The following is a 22,861-nucleotide window of genomic DNA, read 5'->3' as shown; positions in this document are numbered from 1 at the left end:
TTTATGTAAGAATATAACATTCTTAAAACTAGAATATTTTACGAATATTTTTAAGAATATTTTTTTAAGAAAATAATAATCTTGAAACTAGAATACCGTTTTTTCGGTGAATCTTTCCATCTTAAAAATATAATTAGCGTTTTAGAGAGAAAAATAACAAAATGTTAAATAGTTTTCCAAACTGTAATTTGTATACCTTATTTGCTAGTCTCAATTGTCAAGCACAATTCAGAAACTATGCAATAAAACGATGTAAAAAAAAGGATGTTTATGTACCTAGGATTAGGATAATTGCTCCAACCCTAATAGCCTGTCTTATACACCTTCGCTCAGACATGTAACGCTATTATTGAAACTTATGGAAAACTGTATTACTTCACCTTTTTGGGTTTTTCCAAAAAGGAACCAATAATATGAAACCTGACCCTCCTCATGCAAAATTCTACATCCCTTCCATCGTCAAACTCTCTGCTCCTCAAAACTCTTGTTTTTAGAAACCAGAACAATTTTGAACATCATACTGAAAGGATCATCACTTGTCGCGATCCTTTTATCAAACACGCGTTCACTTCAATACACGAAACAATTGTATCACACTAAAAGTATAAATATAAATATTGTATGTAAGGTAACATATATCTTTGTACCTTTCTTTATCACCTTTTCTGATTAATTAGGAATAAAAATTTAATTAATTCAGACCGCGATTAAAATAAATGCGCGGATATAACAACTGGGTTAGCCCGGTAGCGTAAAAGTTAATTGTTGTCCTATTTAAAAGCAACAGATGAAAATATTCAAACAAAAATTGAAGAAAGTATTTAAAAATTACAATCTTAAAAACTAATAAATGAAAAATAAATCTAAAAGAATAGATATATATTATGAACTATCATTTTCAATTATCTGGCAAAAAAAAAATTGTCGATAAAATAGTCGTTTTAATAATAGAAAAAGCGATAGAGATTTATCAAAAACATCAAAAGTAATAAAAGAACAATCTCGGAAAGGAAACGAGGGTCGTCACATCGATCTGATGTGCCTTCAATCAAAGCAATGGTACAGGAGATTTAGCCTGAGGGCTGTGCGACGTAATTGCACTAGCATAACTGTAATCTGCAATTTAATGGAGGTCGATTGCCGGAGGAAGGACTTCCGTTCAAGCGAACGTCAGACGTGTTGACCTTCAAAGGCGTGTCGTCAACTCTTTAATTTCTCCTTTTCCTTGTTATTTAAAAAAAAAAATGAAGAAGATTTTAATTTATTTTCAATCTTCTATTGCAAAAAAAATTGATAATTAAATAGAAAAAAAAAACTAATTCAAATTAACTGATAGGATTAAACTAACTGTTTTATTTACCATAGAGCAATTATCCAATTACTTGACTTCATCAACAAATGAATGCTTGGAACTTTGTAATAGTCGAAGAGGAAGTCAAGTAGATAAGAGGATAAGTAACGATAGGGTTGTTAAATGTTAAAATCAGTGAACAAAGGACTTTGATCAAGTCGATTTGCGTTCGTGATCTTATAGTTTCAAGAGAGAGAGAGAGAGAAATAAGGTCTTTACGAGGCAAAGATATCCATTATTGAGAGGCTCATAAAAAGCTTTGATTAGGAGGTTTCGTCTTAAAGCGACGGCAATCTCTGACGCTCGTTTCTTTTCTTTTTTTTTTTTGCTTTACGCCGCGTGCAATTTTATTGTGTCTTAACGAGATCGAGGGACCCATCCCAAAAGTCAATATACTTGATTCGACGGTGTGTATGCCCGCACAGCCAATTCCATTTTATCTGTCGAATGAGGCGAATACTCGTCGAGGCCTCTCCTACCAATTTCGACCTCTTTTCGCGTTTCGTAGTTTCAGCTCTCGGGGCAAACTTTCGTTCAAGTCTCAAACGTATTTCAATGGCTGTCCTTTCTATCAATGTCCATTCAAGTTTCTATGCACGGCTTTCAACGACACAACACACTATAATGTTGTGTGTGTCTCATTTCAAACGACAATTTACACACGCCTAGGAAATTGCTCACTCAGATGCTTGACTAATATTATTATTCTGTTCACTGTTATAACTGGAAGCAATTTAGAATTATAATTACTTGTCTTGATAAAACTTTTTTTCACTATTTAAAATTTTTAAATTGGTGAAATTGTATTATATATTCTAAATATTTAGGAATATTTTGTCCGAGACGGTTATAGGCGTGAAGGAGAAGAAATAGAAGAGATTTGAATTAATTTTTTGATTAATTTTACCAAGCTGGACTTTCTGTTCTTATAGAATTATAAATTCGTCTCAATTGTGAGAGAAAAGTACTTTCGACATCTAGCGGCGCAAATAGAAACTAGTTATGACACAGTCGGTATGTTTCCCGACTATTTTCATCATAAACCTACTTTGCTTTTGAAACTATTTTTCCTACATTTACAATAGAATACAAATATTAATTTAAAAAAAAACTAAATTGAGAGAAAGAAAAAAGAAAATCAAAAAAAAAAAGAAATGAAAGAAATAAAAATTGTAATTGAATATTTGAAAAGTAAAGAATAAAAATGAGAAGAAATTTTCAAAATTACAACAGAATTAATTTAAATATTTATAATTCAAATAATTAATCGAGTAATTAATAAATAAATTATTTAATTACAGAGAATCAAGAGTAAATAATTTTAATTTTGAACTTTTTAAACATATTTAAATTTTTTTATTTATTTCTTTATTTTATTTTTTTTTAATCACTAAGTACGAGCTAATAAACTTATAAAAAGAAACAAAAATTCCCCTTTTCGTGCAGATGAATATTTAAGAAGTTATAAAATAAAGTTACGCAGAAAATGACAAAATTTTAATTAATATTATAAACTCAACATTTAGACATTTACTCTCAATTATAAATATTGACTTATTAATCAACGAGGATTATTATTAAATATTAAAATGGTCAAGTTTAATAACTGGTCCACATTATAAATTTAATAACATTTGTGTTGTTTACTGAACTTTGTAAAATCCACTTTTAATCGGATTTACGTGTAAAGTAAAAAGCATTCAAATATTTACAACATTTGCACTTTCATTCATTTTTATTTTTCACGTTTTTTCACTGTAATCCTCAAAGTTTGTAATCATTTGTGTGAGATTTATTTTTAGGTAAATTCTTTTTTTACATTTTTTTTATATATGTATATATAAAATGTAAACCCATTGAAAAAATGAATATGCTTTTTATTTACATTTCTATTTATAAAGTGAGATAAATTTCATCGAGTGGAAAAAAAAATGTTTAATTTAACGAATCACATCAACATTGATTGAAACAAACAAAAGAAGTATTTAAATCTTTCTGGTTAAAGTTGAATTATTTTCTCGATTTTTTTAAAAGGATAGAAATTGTAAATAAAAAGTTTCCTTTTTTTGAATTCGTTGACTGATTTTGTTCTTTTTACCTATTTACCTTTTTTTTTTTATTTTTTTAGTTGGAAAATAAAATTTATCTTCAAATATAAATCTTTCTGTTTGATTACTTGTTAATAGTGAAATGAATGAATAAACTGTTTCCATGACAACCGTTACCATGTTTTTTTCCTTAGTAACGTTTGCTAAGGATTTTTTTTTAGCAACGATAATATTAATTTTATCCTCGAAACCTTTTAATTTATTAACTTTTCTCGGATATTTTAAAAATGATTTATCAAAAGAATTTATTATTCGGATAAAAAATGAATTAAGATTGCATAGTTGAGATGTTTATATTCAATGAGGAAAAAAGAGATTATAATTCAAATATAATCAGTAAAAGTGCTTTCTTTCTTCTGCGCTTATATTCTTTATCAATAATCGTGTGGTTTGCATGTAAAGTGAATGAAAATTGACTATTTTAAAAAAATGGATAAACATTTATTTATCGACTTCAATAAACCTCTTATATATACATATATGTGGTCAGTTCAATTTTTCTTCGCTTCTATTTTTCCGCCGCACCTCTCTTATTATGGCATATCTCTCTTTAAATGAAATTTTTTTCCTCGATTTTACAAAAACATGGAAATGTGAGATTCGACCCGAAATGAGAAAATATTTCATGAAGCTTTTGTTCGTGGATATAAGTAATAGGAAACTGACCCTGATGTTTTCATTAACCGAATACACAAACTGATATCGTCTCTAATTATTTCAAACAAAAAAAAAATAAAAAAAATAAAAATAAAGTTTCGCTGAATAATAAACTAGATGAATTTTTCCACGTGAGAGATAGTGGAAGTCTTTTGTAAATATTAAATTTTATTTTTAAAGAGAAGATATAATTCTATATATATATATGTTTAATTTTCTTCATTTTTTAAATATCCATTTAAATTTCAAATAATAAATAATTTTCAAGAATAACTTTTTTGTTAATTAAAACATTTTTTTTCAATGAAGACGTTTTGTAATTTTTTCGTTATTGATTGATATTTACAATAATTTTCATTTGTGAATTGTGAATAATTTATCTATTTTTCATTTACATATATTTCATTGAGTGGAAAATTTTATTAAACTGAATTCATTGAAATTTTTTCTAATAATATTATTTATTGATTAATTAATTTGTTAGTTTTTTCAAAAAAACATATTCAGGGGAATTTTTTTTTTTTGTTATTTGTTCAAGAAAGTAAAACCAAAGCAATTGTAACTATTATTTTGAAATGTCCTTTTTTTTACTTTGGATGCTATAAGGGGATAGTCTCTCTCTCTAGCACAATAAACAGATTATGGGTGCTGCTTCCTTTAGTAGAAAACCATGTGTCGCTAGGAATGTTGGTTATTTACACCAAGAGTTTATGGCTTTCGTGATTTCATCTTCTCAAGTAAAGTAGTTAACCTCTATACATATATATATATATGAACTCTCAAAAAATTACAAAAAAAGAAAATAATTTTCAAAAGTAAAAAAAGTCAATAATTTGTTTTCAAATTCATTTTTTTTTTCCTTTAAAAATTATTCAGTTCCTCTAAATATTGATTTTAGTGAAAAAATTTTTTTTTTTTTTTAAATAATTAAAATTTTTCATTATTACTATAATTTATATCCATATAAGATTGAAATTTTGTGAATTAAATTATAATTTTGATGAAAAAGCAATTTAAAGGACATTTAAAGAGTAAATCTAATCATTGACTAGAAACTGGAAAATTTGAAATGCACATGTGACAACGCGGAATCTCAGGCACGAGAGTATTTCGTGAATGGCATTTGCAGACGATTAAACGAGACTGCTGGTATTTGCGGGGCAAATTATGTAGGAAATCCACACTAAAATGCAAAACTATGCGTGCATTCACCTGTCAAGAATACGTCTGAATTACTAACAAAAATTCAGTGTCACAACAGTTACATTTATATTATCTACATTAAAAAAAAAAAAAAAAAAAAAAAAAAAAACTAAATCAAAATTAACTTTTTTTTCCTAATTTTCCTCAATTGTTATATAACAATTTTAATTCATTTCATTGTTTAAAAAAGGCTATTTTATTTTTTTTATATAAATTAAATTTGAAAAAATTTATGAAGAAAAATTAAAATTTTTAAATTCTATTCAATTTTTATAAAATTTATAAAATGACATTTTTATGAGACTACGTTTCACAATTTTTCGATAATTTTAAAATTTGTTTAAATTCAATTTACAACTGATTTTTTGCTTCAATAATCTAGACTACTAAAATTAAATTAATTAACAATATTATTGAATAAAAATCATTTTAAATATTTATAGTAAAATTTTCAAAATTGTAATAAATTATCATCGAGACAAGGTCCCATTAAAATTGCATCTGACATATACTTTCAAGTTTCGTAAAAAATTTATTTCAAAAGAATTTTTAACATTAATTCGTTTCATACAGAATATATATATATATATATATATATATATATATATGTATAAGAAAACGAAAAAGGTCAATTTAATATAAAGAATCAAAAAAAAAAGTTTAGAGATTAGTAATTTTCAAACAATTTATGCATTTTTCGTTTTATTTAATGTTAATATTTATGAAAATTATAATTTTTTATATTTTTCTCAATTTATTATTATTATTATTATTATTATTTATATTATTATTATTATTATTTATTTGGTAAAATACCAAATAATTATGCTTAAACACGCTTTTCGAAAAACGTCTTGTAATAAATCAAGTCGTCAATTTATTGTTTAAAAGTGAATCATTTGAAAAAAATGAAAAACAATACTCTCTCTCTCTCTCTCTCTCTCTCTCTGAGAATTTATGCACATCGGCATACGTTAAACAAAAATCATTCTTCCTCTGAAGTCGTTAAGATTGAAAGAAAATCATAACTTTCGTAATTTTCATTACACAATAAAATTAGTAAAATACATACATTTTTAAATTTTCCATACATCAGAATTAAAAAAAAAAAAAACTTATTCCAATAAAAAATAATGTGTAAATGAAAATTTTTTCATATGAAAATGATTTTAATATGAAAAAGTTAATATTTAAATATATAGTTTTATTATACAAATAATTTAATATAAAATAGTATAAAATTGTTGATGCAATAAAATTTATAATAATAGATAATAATTTTTAATTAACTACTATACAGTCGAATCTAATTAAGTGTGACCTTAGTAAATCATCCGTTCCTTAAAAAATGCGACAATCAGATTTATTCTATTATCTATATAAATATATAAACAAGTAAATTCTTTGTTCTTAACCGGAATTAAGAATTTATATGAAATTTCCCATTTCACACCTTTGTATTAGATTCAATTGTTCATTCTCAATCATAATTTTCATGACAAATGTAAAATTTCCGTCCGTGCAGTGAATAAGTAAGGGGACATTATGTTAATCTATTATCTTCCAGAACAATTAATTAAACAAAAGGATGTATAATAATAGTAATAATAATAATAATAATAATAATAAAAATAGTAATAAAAATAGTAATAAAAATAATAATGATGATAATAATAATGTTTTTAAAGAAAATAATAGTAATATTAATAACAATAGTAAACAATATATTTTAATAATTAATTAATGAAATTATCTCATTTAATTAAAATAATTTTAATTAGATGTTTAATAATTTATTAAATCTAGTTTTAATTAACTCGTAAATAGTAAGAAAAAATCATAAATTATTTTTTATTTAAAATACTAAATATTCAATTTTTGATATCGAGTCAAATATAATATTTATTTAAAACAAATAAATATTTATTGAATACAAATAAATTGATTATTTATTTTATTTTTATTTCATTTATTATACGGATTAAAAAAAAATTTTTAGCGTGTAATATTTAATTAAATGTTAATTAAGTACCTATTAATTGATAGTATTTTAATATGTAAATTATATAATTGATAGAATTGATCAAACTTGTACATATATATATATATATATATATATATATATATATATATTATATTTATTGTAATTAAATTTGAACTTCGTGGAAAGTGATTAATTGATATTTTTATTGGCATAGACACCTAATTGATTACGTCATATATATATAGAAAGGTAAATAATATCAGTAATTGTTATAAAGAAGATAACACATTGTGAATGCGACGGAATTTACGTTGGGATGATTCCTACATATATAATGAAAAACACGAGTTAATAGTCGCAGTGAGTCAGTCACTTTTGACCAAATTGAAGTTGCTTGTTTCTAACACTCGTCAGTAGGGTCTCATCACTTATTTACATCACATCAAGTAAATTATTTCTTGTTTCTATTCACTTTCATTTGTTAACACGTGTCACCGTTTATTTTTACCCAAAATTTATATAACTATTCTTTTACATTATTAATGAAATATTTTTTACAATTGTTTATAAATAATTTTTTTTATATTGTTTATTTAAAAAAAATTGATTAAAAAAACGTTTTTGTGAATTAATAATAAAAAGAAAAACGATTTTTTTTTTTACAGATATGAAGCAATTTTTAATATTTTATTGCATTTTTATATGCAGTAATGCATTGAATTTGGAATTTATCATGCCTGATGAAGTAGAGCAAATAAGAGAAAGAGGTAAATACAAAAAAAAAAAATTATTTCTTTTTTTCATATATACAAATTGACATTTTTAAAGTGAATTTTTCATAATTTAATTAAATTACTATGTGTTTATTTTTTTATTTTTTTATTTATAAATCATTAAATATATCAAATTATTAATTAATATATGCGGGTAAAATTTAATATTTATAAACAAAATATTAAAAAAAAAAAAAATAATAAAAATTTTCCAGTACCAGGTTATTATCCAAATACACGAAATATGGAATATTTGAATCCAGTGTACAATGGAAGACTCTATGTTGATATTGTTAGTATATGAACAAATATTTTCATTTACTTCCATAATTTGTTAAAATTGTTTTACCCTCTAATAATTTTCATGGGAAATTTAATCCCCCTTGTGTTTCAAATAAATTCTATTTACTGCTTCATTTATTTTCAATTTGTCTTGTTTAACATGAATTAACAAAAAATAAATTAATAATAATAATAATATAATTTATCAATAAATAATAATAGTAATTATTGGTGTATTATTGAAAAGAATTATATTTCTTTTCAATTATATATAAATGTAAATTTATAGACAATAAAAACAATGTTCTAAAATTATTTTTCATAGAAAAGTGTTATTTCACATGGTGTCGTTCAATTCGCCTTAAAAATTGATGATGTAATGTCTACAATGAGTAAGAATTTAATAAATGGCGACAACGAGAATATTGTTTTTTCACCAGTATGTCTGGCTGGAAATTTGGCTCTTATTATGTTAGCATCAAAGGGACAAACATTTTATGAAATTTCACGAACTCTTGGTTTACAATTAAATACCTATGAATTATCTTCAATTTATTATAGCGATATTCACAAAATATTTGGTCAATTATTAGAAATAATTAATAAAGATAGTGAAAATTATCAAATTAATTATGCAAATGGAATTTTCATTCAGGTAATTCTTATTTCTTTTTGTCCTTTTTTTATTTTATGAAATAAATATTTAAAGACAAAAATAATATTAGTGAAAAATTTTAATTATTTTTTATATCAGGAAGGATATAGAATGACAAATAATTTTCGTGATAAAAGTAGAAAATTTTATAAAACCGATATCTATGCTTTGAATTTTACAAATAGTCAAAAATCAAAGGAAATTGTAAACAAATGGATTAATTATAAAACTAATGGAAAAATTCCCCAAATTTTAACTGATGAACTCAATCGAAATGCGCAAATTATTTTTGCATCTGCATTATATTTTAATGCAGAATGGACATATCCATTTTCTGATTCATCAACAAGAAGGTAAATAAAATAAACATATGAAATTTTGATGCAAGTTTAAATATAATTTCATCATATTATTTACAGAGGCTATTTTAAAATTGAACCAAATCAATTTATAAATATTGATTTAATGTTCACGTCAAACGAATTTCCCTATTATCAAAGCAAAGAATTGGGTGTTAAAATAATTGGATTACCATACAAAAATTCAAATGTAAGGTCATTTTTAAAAATTTTCAAAAACGAATATTTTTTTTATATTTAAAATTTTTTTTTTGTTTTTCTAGACGACAATGTATGCATTACTTCCAAAAGTCGAAGGAGCAATGGCTTTAAAGAAATTTAAGAAAATTTTAAATCCATCAATTTTAGAGGATTTAATTCGTAAAATGAAGAGTCAAGAATGTATTGTTGCATTTCCAAAAATGAAACTAACAAGTGTTTTGCATTTAAAAGAAACATTACAATCACTTGGAATGAAAACTTTATTCGAAGAGGCTGATTTAAATTATGGTTTTACTTCATTAAATAATAATCAAACTAAATATTCAAAATTAGTCGTCGAAGATGTTTTGCACAGTGTTGAAATAAATATTAATGAAAAAGGAACTGAAGCATCAGCCGCAACTGTTGCCTTGGCAATTGAAAGAATGAACGATAAACCAAAATTCATTGCTAACAGACCATTCATCTTTTTTATACGACACAATATTACTAAATTAATATTATTTTGGGGTACCATCAATAAACCAACGCCAAATTACGAAATGGACAATGATCGCTAAATATAGATTTTAATTAATATAAAAAAAAATTAATTAAAAAATTATTTGACTCAAATAATCGATTATTTATATTAATTTTTTTTTTCAATCTAGATTTTTCAATTAAATATAACTAAATACTCAATATAAAAAATTCATAACTGTTCATTATTTTTAAGATTCAAACTGAATTCTCTGATATTTCATTTACAGTGACAGTTAGTCAATTTAATATAGAAATTAAATTAATTAATCAGAAACTATTGTATAAATATCGATTCAATTAATTCAGTCACTAGTTCGGTTCATTCTCAGTACCTTTAGTTATTTTTAAACTCATATAAGAAATAACAATATAACTTAATTTATTCAGTCGCAGAGAAATAAGAAAGAATTTTATAGATTTTTTTTTGTAAATAATTGACGATTTTCTTGTACGAAAAGATATTATTTTTTTTTTCAATTAAAATTCAATTTTTCAATTAAATGAAAAATCTTTATTTAATATATATTTTAATTCGAAAATTATCTTGTGAAATTCTGTATATTACAGAAAAAAGTCAATAAAATATTTTACCAATTATTATTACAAAAATGTAACAAATAGTAAAATGAAAAAAAATTGTATTTCTATACCAAAAATAAAAATTTTTTTCTATGAAATATATTATATTTTTTTTATTCTTTTGTTTTTTAACAATTTTTTTTAAAAAAATTTTTCTTCAATTAAATGAAAAAAGGGAATTGAAAAGAAAAGAAAAAAAAAATTGGGAAAAAAATTAATGCCAATAGAATTAAATTTAACAATAAAAAATTCACACACAATAAATCACTGTCAATTGAATTTTAATTTAGAAATTTTTTTTTTTCCCACCTTCTTTTAAAATGCAAATTAGTCGTACATCAAAAAAATTTCAAATGAGAGCGAGCAACGTGGGTTTTTTCGATTTCTAGACGATTTTTCAGGTTAGGCATACGTAATCGGCTTGGCTATAATGTAGCTTGAAGAAATTTATGTAGCCTTGAGTTACGGTCGCCTTTTTAAACGAGAAAGCATCGTGTGTGAGAATCGTGAAAGAACCTCTTGGGATTCTTACGTAATCTTTTCAAAATGTCAACCTACTCTACTTTTTATTCGGGCATGAAGCTATTTTTAATTATCGCGAGCTGATATCAACATTTTATGTGAATAGAAAATTTGCTTCCGGTTTTTTTTTCCCTCACTTTTCACATGTCAACGGCGAAAAATAAATTTTAATTTTTAAATCATAATTATCTCTTATATATATATAATTTTATTCTCTTTGTATCAATTTTTTTTTTTTTTTTTGATTTTTAATAATTCAATTATAATGAAAAATATATTCTTTTTTTAGAATTATTTCTACTGTATAAAATTATTATAATTATTGTTAATTGAAAAAATGATATTCTAAATTTAAAAATATAATCTTGGCTCCTATTCAAAATGATGAAATGCTATTTATATATAGCATAAGATTATATTCATTTTAGAATATCATTTTTTCGAGGAATATCATACAGACTATAATTATTTTATTTTTATGATTGAATTAACAACACATATGATTATATAATTAACTTTTTTATTAATCAATTTTATAGTTCGGTGAAAAAATATAAATGTGAGAAATAATAAAATTGGAAAAATAAAAAAGATGTGCACAAAAGCATAATGAATTTTATAATTCTAATGGCGGATATTATGTCACGCTTATTAAATTTCAAATTTAGATGGACTTTTAAATTTTAAAGGTCATATGTTCATACATTCTAAAAAGAGATTTCCCATAGTTTTTTCTTTTCAAAATATTTGCCTCGAAATATTGTAAAATGTAAATATTAATATTGAATAATATTTCTAAATATATTAATAATATTTTTTAAATATTTCTAAAATTAAATTTTTACTAATTATGTAATTTATGAATTTATCTATAGAAAACATTTATAATTATCGGGAATAAAATGGATTTTCTTTTTCAGTGATTCTGAATAATGGAGCGTTCGATCTATTTGGGTGAGACGTACTTTACAAATTTACATAATTTAGTTTCAACTTCACTTCAGATAACTTTCCTTAATCAATCAATTATGTTACGACGTCTTGCATCCTCTCTGGATCAAATTGTACTTGTTTAAAAAGTAAATAGTTAAATAATGATTTGAAAATTTTTTATTTATTTCTTATTTGAAAAACACTCGATGAAAAATAGAGATAATTTATTTTAAATATTTATAAAAAAAAATTGATAAGAATTTTTTTTTTTAATTCACAGATTCTATTTTCCCCTTTATTAAAGAAAAGTTTTTTTTTTTTTTTTTTTTGACTGAATTAGTAAAAAAAAACACGGAAGAAAGCAATTTTATTTCTTATGGGATATATAATTCTAACGGCGGATATAATAATTTCACGCTTATTAAATTTTAATATTTTAATTAAACTAGGTGTTATGTGTTTATTTTTGTCATCTATTCTTTCGAATTTTATTAATGTTTGAAAACATATTAAAATAGGCGAATTATATTTATTGTAATGACACCAAAAAATCATTGACGTTAAATTTATTTTTGACTTTCCGAAAAAAATTACAATAAACTTTTTTTTTTCGTGAAAAATAAACATCACTTTTCGAATAAAATATAAAAATTTTCCTATATATAATATAATTATGAAAAAAATATAGAAAATAGATAATATGGTAAATAAAAAATAAACTAATTTTAAAAAGAACAATAATTATATAGTTTGCCTTGTAAACAAACGGGGAAAATTAAATAAAAATGTACGAAATATTCGAGTGGAAGTTATATTTGACTCTACAAAAAGATGAAAGGTTTCAGGAATATTTTTCTTCTTTTTTTTTGTAACATGATTTAAAGCTCCTGATTATTCAAAGCCAAGTCTTTAGCAAAATTCCTCGAAAGGAAGTGTATATAAAAAAAAGGGGGGGAAAAAATAAATTTTGTACCTTACATAGCATTAATTTAAGACGATAGAGTTTATGAATTACTTATATTTGATTGAATAATTTAATGCAGAAAACTTGAATCAATAATGTTGATCGATTTGTTGCCTATTAAGGGAATGTTCCAAAAGTTTACTAAACGAAAATAAAAATAGGTTAAACTCGCTTATAATATAAGTTGGAAAAATCTCGTCTTGAAAATTGTGACATTGATTTGCATGTCGACACAATTTTCTTTATACTCACTTTGAGAACTTCAATTAAAATTCACTGCCAATAGATTTCAGCAAATTGTTGTCTTTAGATAATTTATGATTAATAATATTTATCATAATTGTAATTATAATTACACTGAAAACAAATTTCATTGATTCAAATAATTGGTTATTACAAATAAATATTTGTATGTATCGAAAGCATTTTTATTTTAATCAAATAAACTGTAATTGAATCAGACGAAAATTATTTGGTTCAAAGAAATATTTATTTTGTAATAGTCAAGTAATCGACTATTTAAATCAAATAATTTTTTTGTAGTGTATAATTATAATTGAATTACAATTGCAATTGCAATTGCAATTACAATTACAATTACAATTACAATTACAATTACAATTACAATTACAATTACAATTACAATTACAATTACAATTACAATTACAATTACAATTACAATTATAATTATGATTACAATTATAATTACTATTCCATTTAAAATTATAATTACAATCGTTGTAATTGTAGAGAATAGCAATTTTAATTGAATGGTGAATTTCGAAAAGGGCTCAACTCGAAAAAGCGTAAGTGTCATTTTCGCATAACAATTGATAGTGAAAATGACTCTTAGCCTTTTTAGAGTTGAGCCCTTTTCGAAATTCACCATTCAATTGTAATTACAAATACAATTCTAATTATTATAATTGATAATTATATTATGATTGTAATTATTAATTGAAAAAAATTGTAATTGTAATTGTAATTGTAATTGTAATTGTAATTGTAATTGTAATTGTAATTGTAATTGTAATTGTAATTTTAAAAATAACTTGCACCAAGTTATATTCAATATTTCCGCAATTTTATTTGCCTACAAATAATCTTGTAACTCGAGTGTTTTACATTTAGTAAATAAATAAACAAAAAAAAAATATTTTGTTATCTAAGTACGTTAAAATGTAATTCCATTAAAAGGAAAATAATGTCATAGTCTCCAGAAGTGGAAATTTACATACGTTTGCGCTTCGGAGTTTTCATTTGAATATATTGAATTTTGAATTATGCAAATTCATTCGAAGTTTAATGCTGGGGCTATATAATAAAGAGAGAGAGAGAGAGACAAGTACAAGATGTGAGTAGGTAAAAGTATATTTTAAGATTTTATATTTTCTGGATAAATTTAATTACAAAGCACCTGAATTATATTCCTCAGTGAAAATGGATTAAAGTCAGTTTTAATTTGGTTGGAAAATGGGGATGGGTTTTTCTTTCTCGGGATTATTTTAAACTTCTTCGAAAATTCCACTTGGGAAAGCTGAATTCAGTGATGAGTAGTCAGCTATTCAGTTTGCATATAATGACCAACCTTTACTTTCTCCTCGTTCTCTCTTGGAGCCAGATAAATGTTCAGTACTATTCAGCATAGTATTTTCAGAGGATATAGAGAAAATCGTGGAGAACCATCTCGAAGAGAAGAAGTTAAAGAATTGCGACTCGTTAACGAAAATAGGTATTCGATTTATCAGAAGTTGCGTACTTTCCCTGAAGAATACGAAAGAATAGTTGAATAGCATTCAGACCCCAGGGTCACATATAAGTCTAGAAAAGTAAAAGAGAAGAGACTATAATTCTTCCATTGACGGAATCAACTATATATATATATATATATATACTTTCCCATCAAATTCTCACGAGAATCTACAATATAGGTTTGTAAAAAGAAATCCAACTGATTCTTCACGTGAATTAAAATTACATTCAAAGAAGAAATACATCGAGTTTTATACAATATATAAAACACGTTACAAAAAAATTCACTTACAGAAAATAATTATTTAATTTTTCTCAAATAATTTCAAAAAATAGGGAATGTTTGAGATTTTAGTTTTAGTCAGTTCAAAGAAATATAAAAAACGTAATTGTGAAAATTGTAAAAATAATTGTAATGTTAGACAAAATAAAAATATTTTTTGCTTAAGTAGTAAAATAAATATTTTGTCAGGCAGAAGAAAAATAATTTTTGTAAATAGTAAAACTTTTTTTTCTCAATGTAAAAAACAACTTTTAGTTAGAAATTTTTAAAAAAATTATTTATCAGTAGAAAAAGACACTTATCGTCAGACAAAAAGTTATTCTTTAGATTATGATTTCAGTAGTAACGTACTTTTATAGTCAGACAACAATTATAATTCTATCAATATTATTAGAAAAATAATATTTAATTATCATTAGTTCATTAATATAATTAATTCTTTGGAATGAAAGGATTTTAATTCTTCTAATTTCATTATCAGTAGTGAAAGAAATTTTCAGTCAGACATATAACTTTTAGGTATATTTGTAATTTTTGCATTCAGTAATCAAAGTCAAACAAAGCGCATTTAAATTTTAGAAATAGTGGTATTAATAGTATTACTAGTAGTTATTTAGTCAGAAAAAATGATTCGAGTTTTTTGATATTTTGCATCAGTGGAAAAAAAAATTATTTTCTACTTCAGTGGTAAATGTAAATTATAGTCAGAAAATTTTTTTTTTCAGTTATAAAAGTCAATCACAATTCAACAGAATGGTTCAAATTCTTCTACTTCAGCAATATTAAGAGATTGCTTACGACAGAAAAAATTATTTACAATTCTTATATTTTATTACTATCAATAGTAGAAGTTATTTTTACTCAAACTTTTCAAATTATTTTTTTACTATAAGTAGTACAGGTCAGTTACGGTCAGACAGAACGTTTTAAATATATATATATATAATTTATAAATTAATAGTAAAAATAAATTGCAAATGAACGTTATTGAATAAAATATTTTATATTGTCTTCGTTTTTTGAATAATAACTATTACATGAAATAATGCCATATCAGGTTATTCTGATACAATAAATTAATGAAATCAACATCCTGGTTTCTGATTAAAATTTACAATTTCCGGTAAGATAAATTCACAAAAAATTACATTGGGAAAAAAATTTATTTATTTTCAAATAATAATCGTTTAGTTGAATAATATCAAATTTAAATAAATATTATTTAAATCAAATATTAAAGAATTAAAGTTTGTTTGATTCAAATAAATTTTGTTTGAATTAAATAAATTTTATTTGAAATAACAATAAACTATTATTAAATAATAATAATAATAATAATAATAATAATAATAAAAATGTTTATATTAAAAAAAATCACTTTCGAAGAAAATTGAACACGAAAGGTAAAGAGTTTCTGTCAATAGAAAAGATTTATAAAGAGGATTGCATGAAATAATAATGATCGATTGCATAAAAATTGATCAGAATTCAAGCATCAATGACGCATAATATACGATTTTAAATATCGAGACTAAATCAATAATAATCGTTTAGATCGAATTTCGAGAATATACATATCTCAAAAGGGAATGAGTAAGAGAGAGAGAGAGAGAGAGGGGGGGGAGTGTTAAACGCAGCTATTACCCTATTGAGAAAGTTTCGAGAACAAGGTCATACCATTTGAGGGCGAGGTTGTACGAGCAAGTTCCTCGAACGTTGTAAGCGCGAGAAGGAGCGGGCTAATGAATATGGAAAGTAATGCATATCCTTAGGCAAAACAAGAAGCCCTTTTACTACTGGGTCAGCTTGTAATTTAGCATCCTCCACTTTATTGATTGATGAGAAATAGATTAAATTGTATTTGGCGTGTACTTAGATTACAAACATTTCTTGAGAAATTGTATATATATTCAAAGCGATGATCGATCACGTAATTTGCCCTAAGCATTTTGATAGCAGTTTACTTCTTTGTTTTTATTTTTTTCGTCTTTATTTCTTATTTCTTTACCTTTGTCAGTTTATCTATTTCGAACTTTTTTCTTTCTAGCAAAGGTTTCTAAGGATTTTTTTCCCTTGTCAACGGTTGCTATGGATTTTTTGTTCCTTAGCAACCGTTGCTAAGGTTTTCTGTTCCTTAGCAACCATTGCTAAGGTTTTTTGTTCCTTGGCAACCGTTGCTAAGGTTTTTTGTTCCTTAGCAACTCTTAGCTTCTCTCAATATTTAAAAAAAAATTTTTTTTTTTTTTGATTTTCTTCGTCGTTTTCCTCTTTTTTTTCTCTCCCTCTATTCTCTCACCATTTTGAAACACTGTCTCAGCAGAGACGAATATCTGAGAAAATCTCCCTGATTTTAGATTCAAACCGTACTTCGAAGTTTGCATTTATACGAGACTGTGGCTCGAGCAAGTGAGAAAAGTGTAAGAGTAGGTCAGTCTTTGACGTACAGGTGCTCGTAAAAAAAGCAGACTTCGTTCATCTTAAAAGCTCAATGTCTGAGGCGACAGTTTTAAAATGACACTTTCTTTCTCTTTTTTTTTAACCTCTCCTCCGTGTGTGTCTTTCTATGTGAAAAACATCCTAATTTCCTTCCCCCTTCGTCTCAAAAATAACAAAATTCTAATTTTTATTTTATTTAATTCATCTTATTTATTTTTTTTTTTTCATCAAAAAATTGAAGTTGAAGAATCAGATTAAAACTAAATGTGAAATACTCGGGGGCCTTTTAAAACATTTCCTTAATTAAACATTCATTTTATTGAAACGTCTTCTGAATTAAAATTTAGTTTTATACTTCTTCTCGTCAAGATTCTTTTTAATATTAACTTTTTCAGGAGAAAAAAAAAAATTTTTTTTCCTTATATAAGTACTTTATTTTCACGAAATTAAGGACTCATTATATATAGAAGTACTTTCACGAATTTGTTTTAAACATTCTCAATAATTTTAAAAATGAACTAAGTTCTTTATTATAAAGAAAAAAGAAAGAAAAGATAAAAGAAGAGTTTTTAAATTTTACAAATGGAACATTTAAAATTTTTTTTTAACAAAAGTTATTTCAAATTACTTTTTTTTTTTTTACTATTTACTGAAAAAAAACTGTTTTTGGAAAAAAATGTTGTATTAAATGATGAAAATCTCAATTTTGTCTTAAAGTACCAAGTGCTAGTTATATACTTTAGAGAAATTTTCATCAAAAGAATATATGTCTTATAAAATTTTCCACTCTTGACATTATTATAACAAAAATTGACAACTATGAATTAAAATTGCTTTAGTGAATTTTTTTAATAAAGAAAAAGAGGCATTATTTTACGAAAAAAAAATATATCCGAAGAAATAGCAAAACTAGTTAAGTCACAGCAATTTTTTTTTCTTTATAAAAAAATTCAAAAAAAAAATTAAATTAAACAATATTATTTCGAAAACAATAATATTTTTTGAACCAAGTTTTAAACTTTGCAAAATACGAATTACAAAATAAAAATTAAAGGACTTCGCAACATTTTATAAAAAAAAAAAAAAAGTTAATTAAAATTAAAAATGTTGAAACAAATAAATTTAATAATTTTTTATCGTTTGAAAAACTTTTTATAATTATTAAATAGTAACATAATACCAGCGAGTCCCGTATACTAAATAATCCAAAACAAAGTATGTGGGAAAATATAAAAATCCAATTAAAAAATTGGAAAGAAATCTTTCGGTGAACCGAGAAAAAAAAAAAAATTAGACAACGTTTCGAAATTTGGATTGTGATATTTATAAAAAGAACGTGGCTTATAAAACGATGAACAAAGGGACTAGAAGAAAAAGGGTTTTTTTTTTTTTTAAAAAAAAACTTTTAACCTACTGCATAAACTTCCGCATTACGACGATGGTCGTAGGCGGAAGTAAAGCAGCCTCTCAACCGCGGTTCCAGATAATCGCCTTAAATCCTTTAATCCTGAAAACAGAGCAGCTGAACTGGTCCCTAGGATCTCAAGTAATTATGACTAATGCAGCTTTCGTAAAGTTCAACGAAACCCAGATGTTAGCGATAGAAAATTACCGATTCATTAAGATGCTTTAGTAACACCCAGCTTTTTAAATAAAGTTCTTCTGGTAACCATAAAAATCTTTCTCTTGGAGAGTTTTTCATGTTCCTCGCGGCCAACAAGAAAAGAAAAAAAAAAAAAAGAAAGAAAGTTTCCACTTAATCTAAACAGAAAAACTCTCGTGTTAACATAAAAACTACTTACTAATTCTTGGAAGAAATTAACGGAAAAAATTTTTTATTTCATATAAATTTTACATAAACAACACTCTACAAAAAATATTCAATTACTAGACTTATATTAAATAAATATTTACTTGAACCAAATAATTTTTGAAATCAAATAATTGAATTAAATAAACTGTATTTAAACCAATAATTTCGGTATCTAATACTTTTGAATTAAATATCATTATTAATTAATTACAAAAAAAAATTAATATTTGCATTAACCTAGATTCTTTGAGTAGAGAAATAAGTGAATTAGAATAAAAAAGTTAAAAATTTTATAACTGTAAATATTTAATTGACCAAAGAATTTAAAATTTAGAAAATTTTTATTTCAATGAAGTATAATTAATAAGTAATGGAAATACAATTTTTTGATCCTTTAATTCGTATTAGATTTAATTGTAATTTTAATTAGTAAAAAAAAGGGGTTTCACATCAAACTGTATAATTTTTTTTTTGTATTATTAGTGAAAATTAATATTAGTCAGACAAAATATTTAATATTTGTGAAAGTTAGTTATTAGACGGGAATGAAAACGGTTTAAATTTTTGTGTAAATTTAAATATCACTAAAATGTATGGAAAAAAATCTTTACCTGGAACAGCGATAAGTTTCATTGGAACAGCGAAATGTTTCACTAAAACAGCGAAAGTTTTCGCTGTTCTAGATAAATATTTAGCTGTTCCAGATAAAGATTTTTCTGTGTAGGTTACAGTCAGACTTACTAATTTCTTTTAGAATCAGTAGTAAAAATCCGTATTTAGTCAGCTGGAACACTTAAAGTTTCTGTAAATTATATATCAGTAGTAAAAACAAATTTTAGTCAGACGAAATTAGTAGTAAATTTCGATATTTAAGACGACATTTTATACTCGTAAAATATTGAGTATCAGTAGTATAAATCAGGCTGTAGTCAAGACAAAAGGGTTTAAATTTTGCTTATTTAAAAATCAATTGTACAAATAAGTCCCTGGTAGACTTATTAATTTTTTTCCAATTCTGTCATCAGTAGTAAGAGTCGGTTTTAAGTCGGCCGGATCAATATTTAAATTTTTGAAATTGCAAAACATTAGTGGTAAAGATCAGTTATAGTCAGACATTTAATATCTTATCAGTGTTGAAAGACAGTTGTAGATATTTGAAACCTAAATTCTTGTAATTTTAATATCAGTGGTGAAAGTCAGTTTTAGTCAGCCTGAAGATACTTAAAGTTTATAAAATTTATGTATCAGTAGCAAAAATCCTTCAACGGACAGACAATGAAAATCTTATCATCGGTAGTAAAAGACAATTGAAATCAGTGAAAACGTTTTAGATTCTTGAAATTTTTATCTCAGTAGTAAAAGACATATTAGGTCAGACAAATAATTTCCTGAAATTTTGATACTAGTAGTAAAAGTCCGTTTTAATTAAGAGTTTTGTTCAAAATCTTTTAATTTTTCCAAAATCACGTTACATTTTTATTTCTCCCGAACGTAAATAATACTTTGAAAAAAAATTTAATTCCAATAATCTCTTACTTGACTATTAGCAAATAAATATTTACTTGGACTAAATAATTTTTTTAAAAATTAAATCAAGTGTATTTAAATCAGTAATTTTTGTATTTGAAACAAATACCATTTACCATATTCAGGGAAAAGATATATATATATATATATATATGTCTCAGAGCGAAATAAATATTTACTAGTTGCAAATAAATATCTACTTGCTGCAAATAAATATTTACTTATTGTAAATAAATATTTAATTGTTAAAAAATAATATTTACTTATTGTAAATAAATATTTAATTGTTAAAAAATAATATTTACTTATTGTAAATAAATATTTAATTGTTTCAAAACAAATATTTACTTTTTGCAAATAAATATTTATTTGTTACAAAAAAAATATTTACTTGTTACAAACAAATATATTTAATTCTTGCAAATAAATTTCATTTGATTTCAATAAATGTGCTCTGTGACAAATATATACGTTTATTTAATTCAAAAATATTATGTTTGGTTCAAATAAAATATTTTTCTTGGTGCAATAAATATTTAATAATAGTCAAATAAACGATTATTTGAATAAAATAAATTTTTTTCTCACTGTACATGTAAAAAAATCTTAAACTATATGATTCTATAGAATAGCGAAAATTTTCGCTGTTTTAGTGAAACATATCGCTGTTCCAGGTGAAAAATTTTTTCCATGTATTATTTAACGTCAAATAAAATAGAAAAAAAATCGAAAATAAAAACAGTTTATTACACTACAATTATATCCATCACTATCTGCGTGAAAAAAAATAATCAATAATCCACTGTCAGAAGTAACGGACCTAAAGGGAAAAAAAATACTTTTAACTGCATTTTCAAACACTGTCTTCAGGTACTCGTAAAATTGTGCCTTATGTCGCTTTGTAATATCGACTGAACCAAAGGACAAGTTGAGGTGGCGGGGCAAAGGGAAGGGGGGGAGCGAAGAATGCCAGTAACTTGGCCTGCAAATTGAATTTTCTGGAAGCACGCGACGCTGCGGTGTATGTGTGTAGCGCATTCAACTTATGCCAAAGGAGGGGGGTGGAAACGCAGAAATGGGAAAAGAAAAACTCCCCCCGAATATGAAAAGAGCAAAACTGCTTCAGAAAAAAAGTATATATAAAAAGCCACTGTAAATCCAAGGCAAAAAAAAAAAAATTAAGGTAGAGAAGAAGCTCGCGATTTTCTTATGCATCCCACAAGTAAATCCCCGTGCAGAAGAGAAATTCTTTGGGAGTTATATGAAGATTTATATTTTTATCAGGCATAATACAAAAAAAGAAAATATTATCCTCCCTCTTCTTTTTTTTTTTGGTTTCGCGCGCATACAATACTGCCACCCTGCACTAGAGGCCATAGGACCTGGTTGAAATTGCATTATGTAATATTCAGGATACCCACCGGGATTGCGTTTCCGTACGCAGTAACTGTGTATATATATATATATATAGTGGGACGCATATGCACCTCATCGTTGAATCCATGCAGGCAGGAGTTTCTGGCCCAACGATCGCGGTGTCCGATTATCGTATGGTATTCCGAGTTCCCACGCACTTGCCATATTTGGTTATAGAGGTCGGCTGAGTCTGACAAAACTGGATTACTCTACATGTCCATTCGAATAATATATATATATATATTGTATACAATACACATATCACACGAATGCGGTTATTTATATTCCCAAACAATCGTCTCTCTCTTATTTATCAACTGACATTTCAAGTGGAAAATTATTTTAATGGTTTTTATTTCGTCAGGAAATTGTGATTCAGGTCACCTATTTTTCTTTTTTAGTGATTAAAAAAAATATATATATATAATTTTTTTCATGCTTTTTTTTTTAAATGAAGTTTTAAATAAAAATATAAACCTTTTTGTTCAAGTCGCCAATAAAATGAAAATAAATTAAGTATATGAAAATGAAGAATGTT

The 22,861-nt window shown here is 24.6% G+C and overlaps 2 protein-coding genes across 5 annotated transcripts in view; one reads left to right on the top strand and one right to left on the bottom strand.

Moving 5' to 3' along the window:
* LOC127287997 (uncharacterized) overlaps nucleotides 1-22,861 on the bottom strand; it is a 335,689-nt gene that overhangs the window by 98,406 nt on the left and 214,422 nt on the right. The window lies entirely within an intron of this gene.
* On the top strand, nucleotides 7,658-10,403 carry LOC127287998 (leukocyte elastase inhibitor-like). Its single transcript, XM_051315175.1, has 7 exons — nucleotides 7,658-7,749; nucleotides 7,969-8,070; nucleotides 8,292-8,368; nucleotides 8,684-9,013; nucleotides 9,113-9,366; nucleotides 9,433-9,562; nucleotides 9,636-10,403. Exons 2-7 carry the CDS (start codon nucleotides 7,971-7,973, stop codon nucleotides 10,131-10,133), a joined length of 1,389 nt encoding a protein of 462 aa, XP_051171132.1. The 5' UTR covers nucleotides 7,658-7,749; nucleotides 7,969-7,970; the 3' UTR covers nucleotides 10,134-10,403.

The sequence above is a fragment of the Leptopilina boulardi genome, unplaced genomic scaffold (assembly GCF_019393585.1).
Source record: "Leptopilina boulardi isolate dan_hultmark-lab unplaced genomic scaffold, ZJU_Lbou_2.1 LbouV2_38, whole genome shotgun sequence".
NCBI lineage: Eukaryota > Metazoa > Arthropoda > Insecta > Hymenoptera > Figitidae > Leptopilina > Leptopilina boulardi.
This window is presented reverse-complemented; position numbering and strand designations above follow the sequence as displayed.

Excerpts from the sequence above, each read along its gene's own strand:
- LOC127287998 (XM_051315175.1), top strand. The coding sequence starts at position 7,971 with ATGAAGCAATTTTTAATATTTTATTGCATTTTTATATGCAGTAATGCA. Across the intron at positions 8,071-8,291 it reads AGAGCAAATAAGAGAAAGAG|TACCAGGTTATTATCCAAAT; the intron begins GTAAATACAAAA and ends AAAATTTTCCAG. Across the intron at positions 8,369-8,683 it reads GAAGACTCTATGTTGATATT|AAAAGTGTTATTTCACATGG; the intron begins GTTAGTATATGA and ends TATTTTTCATAG.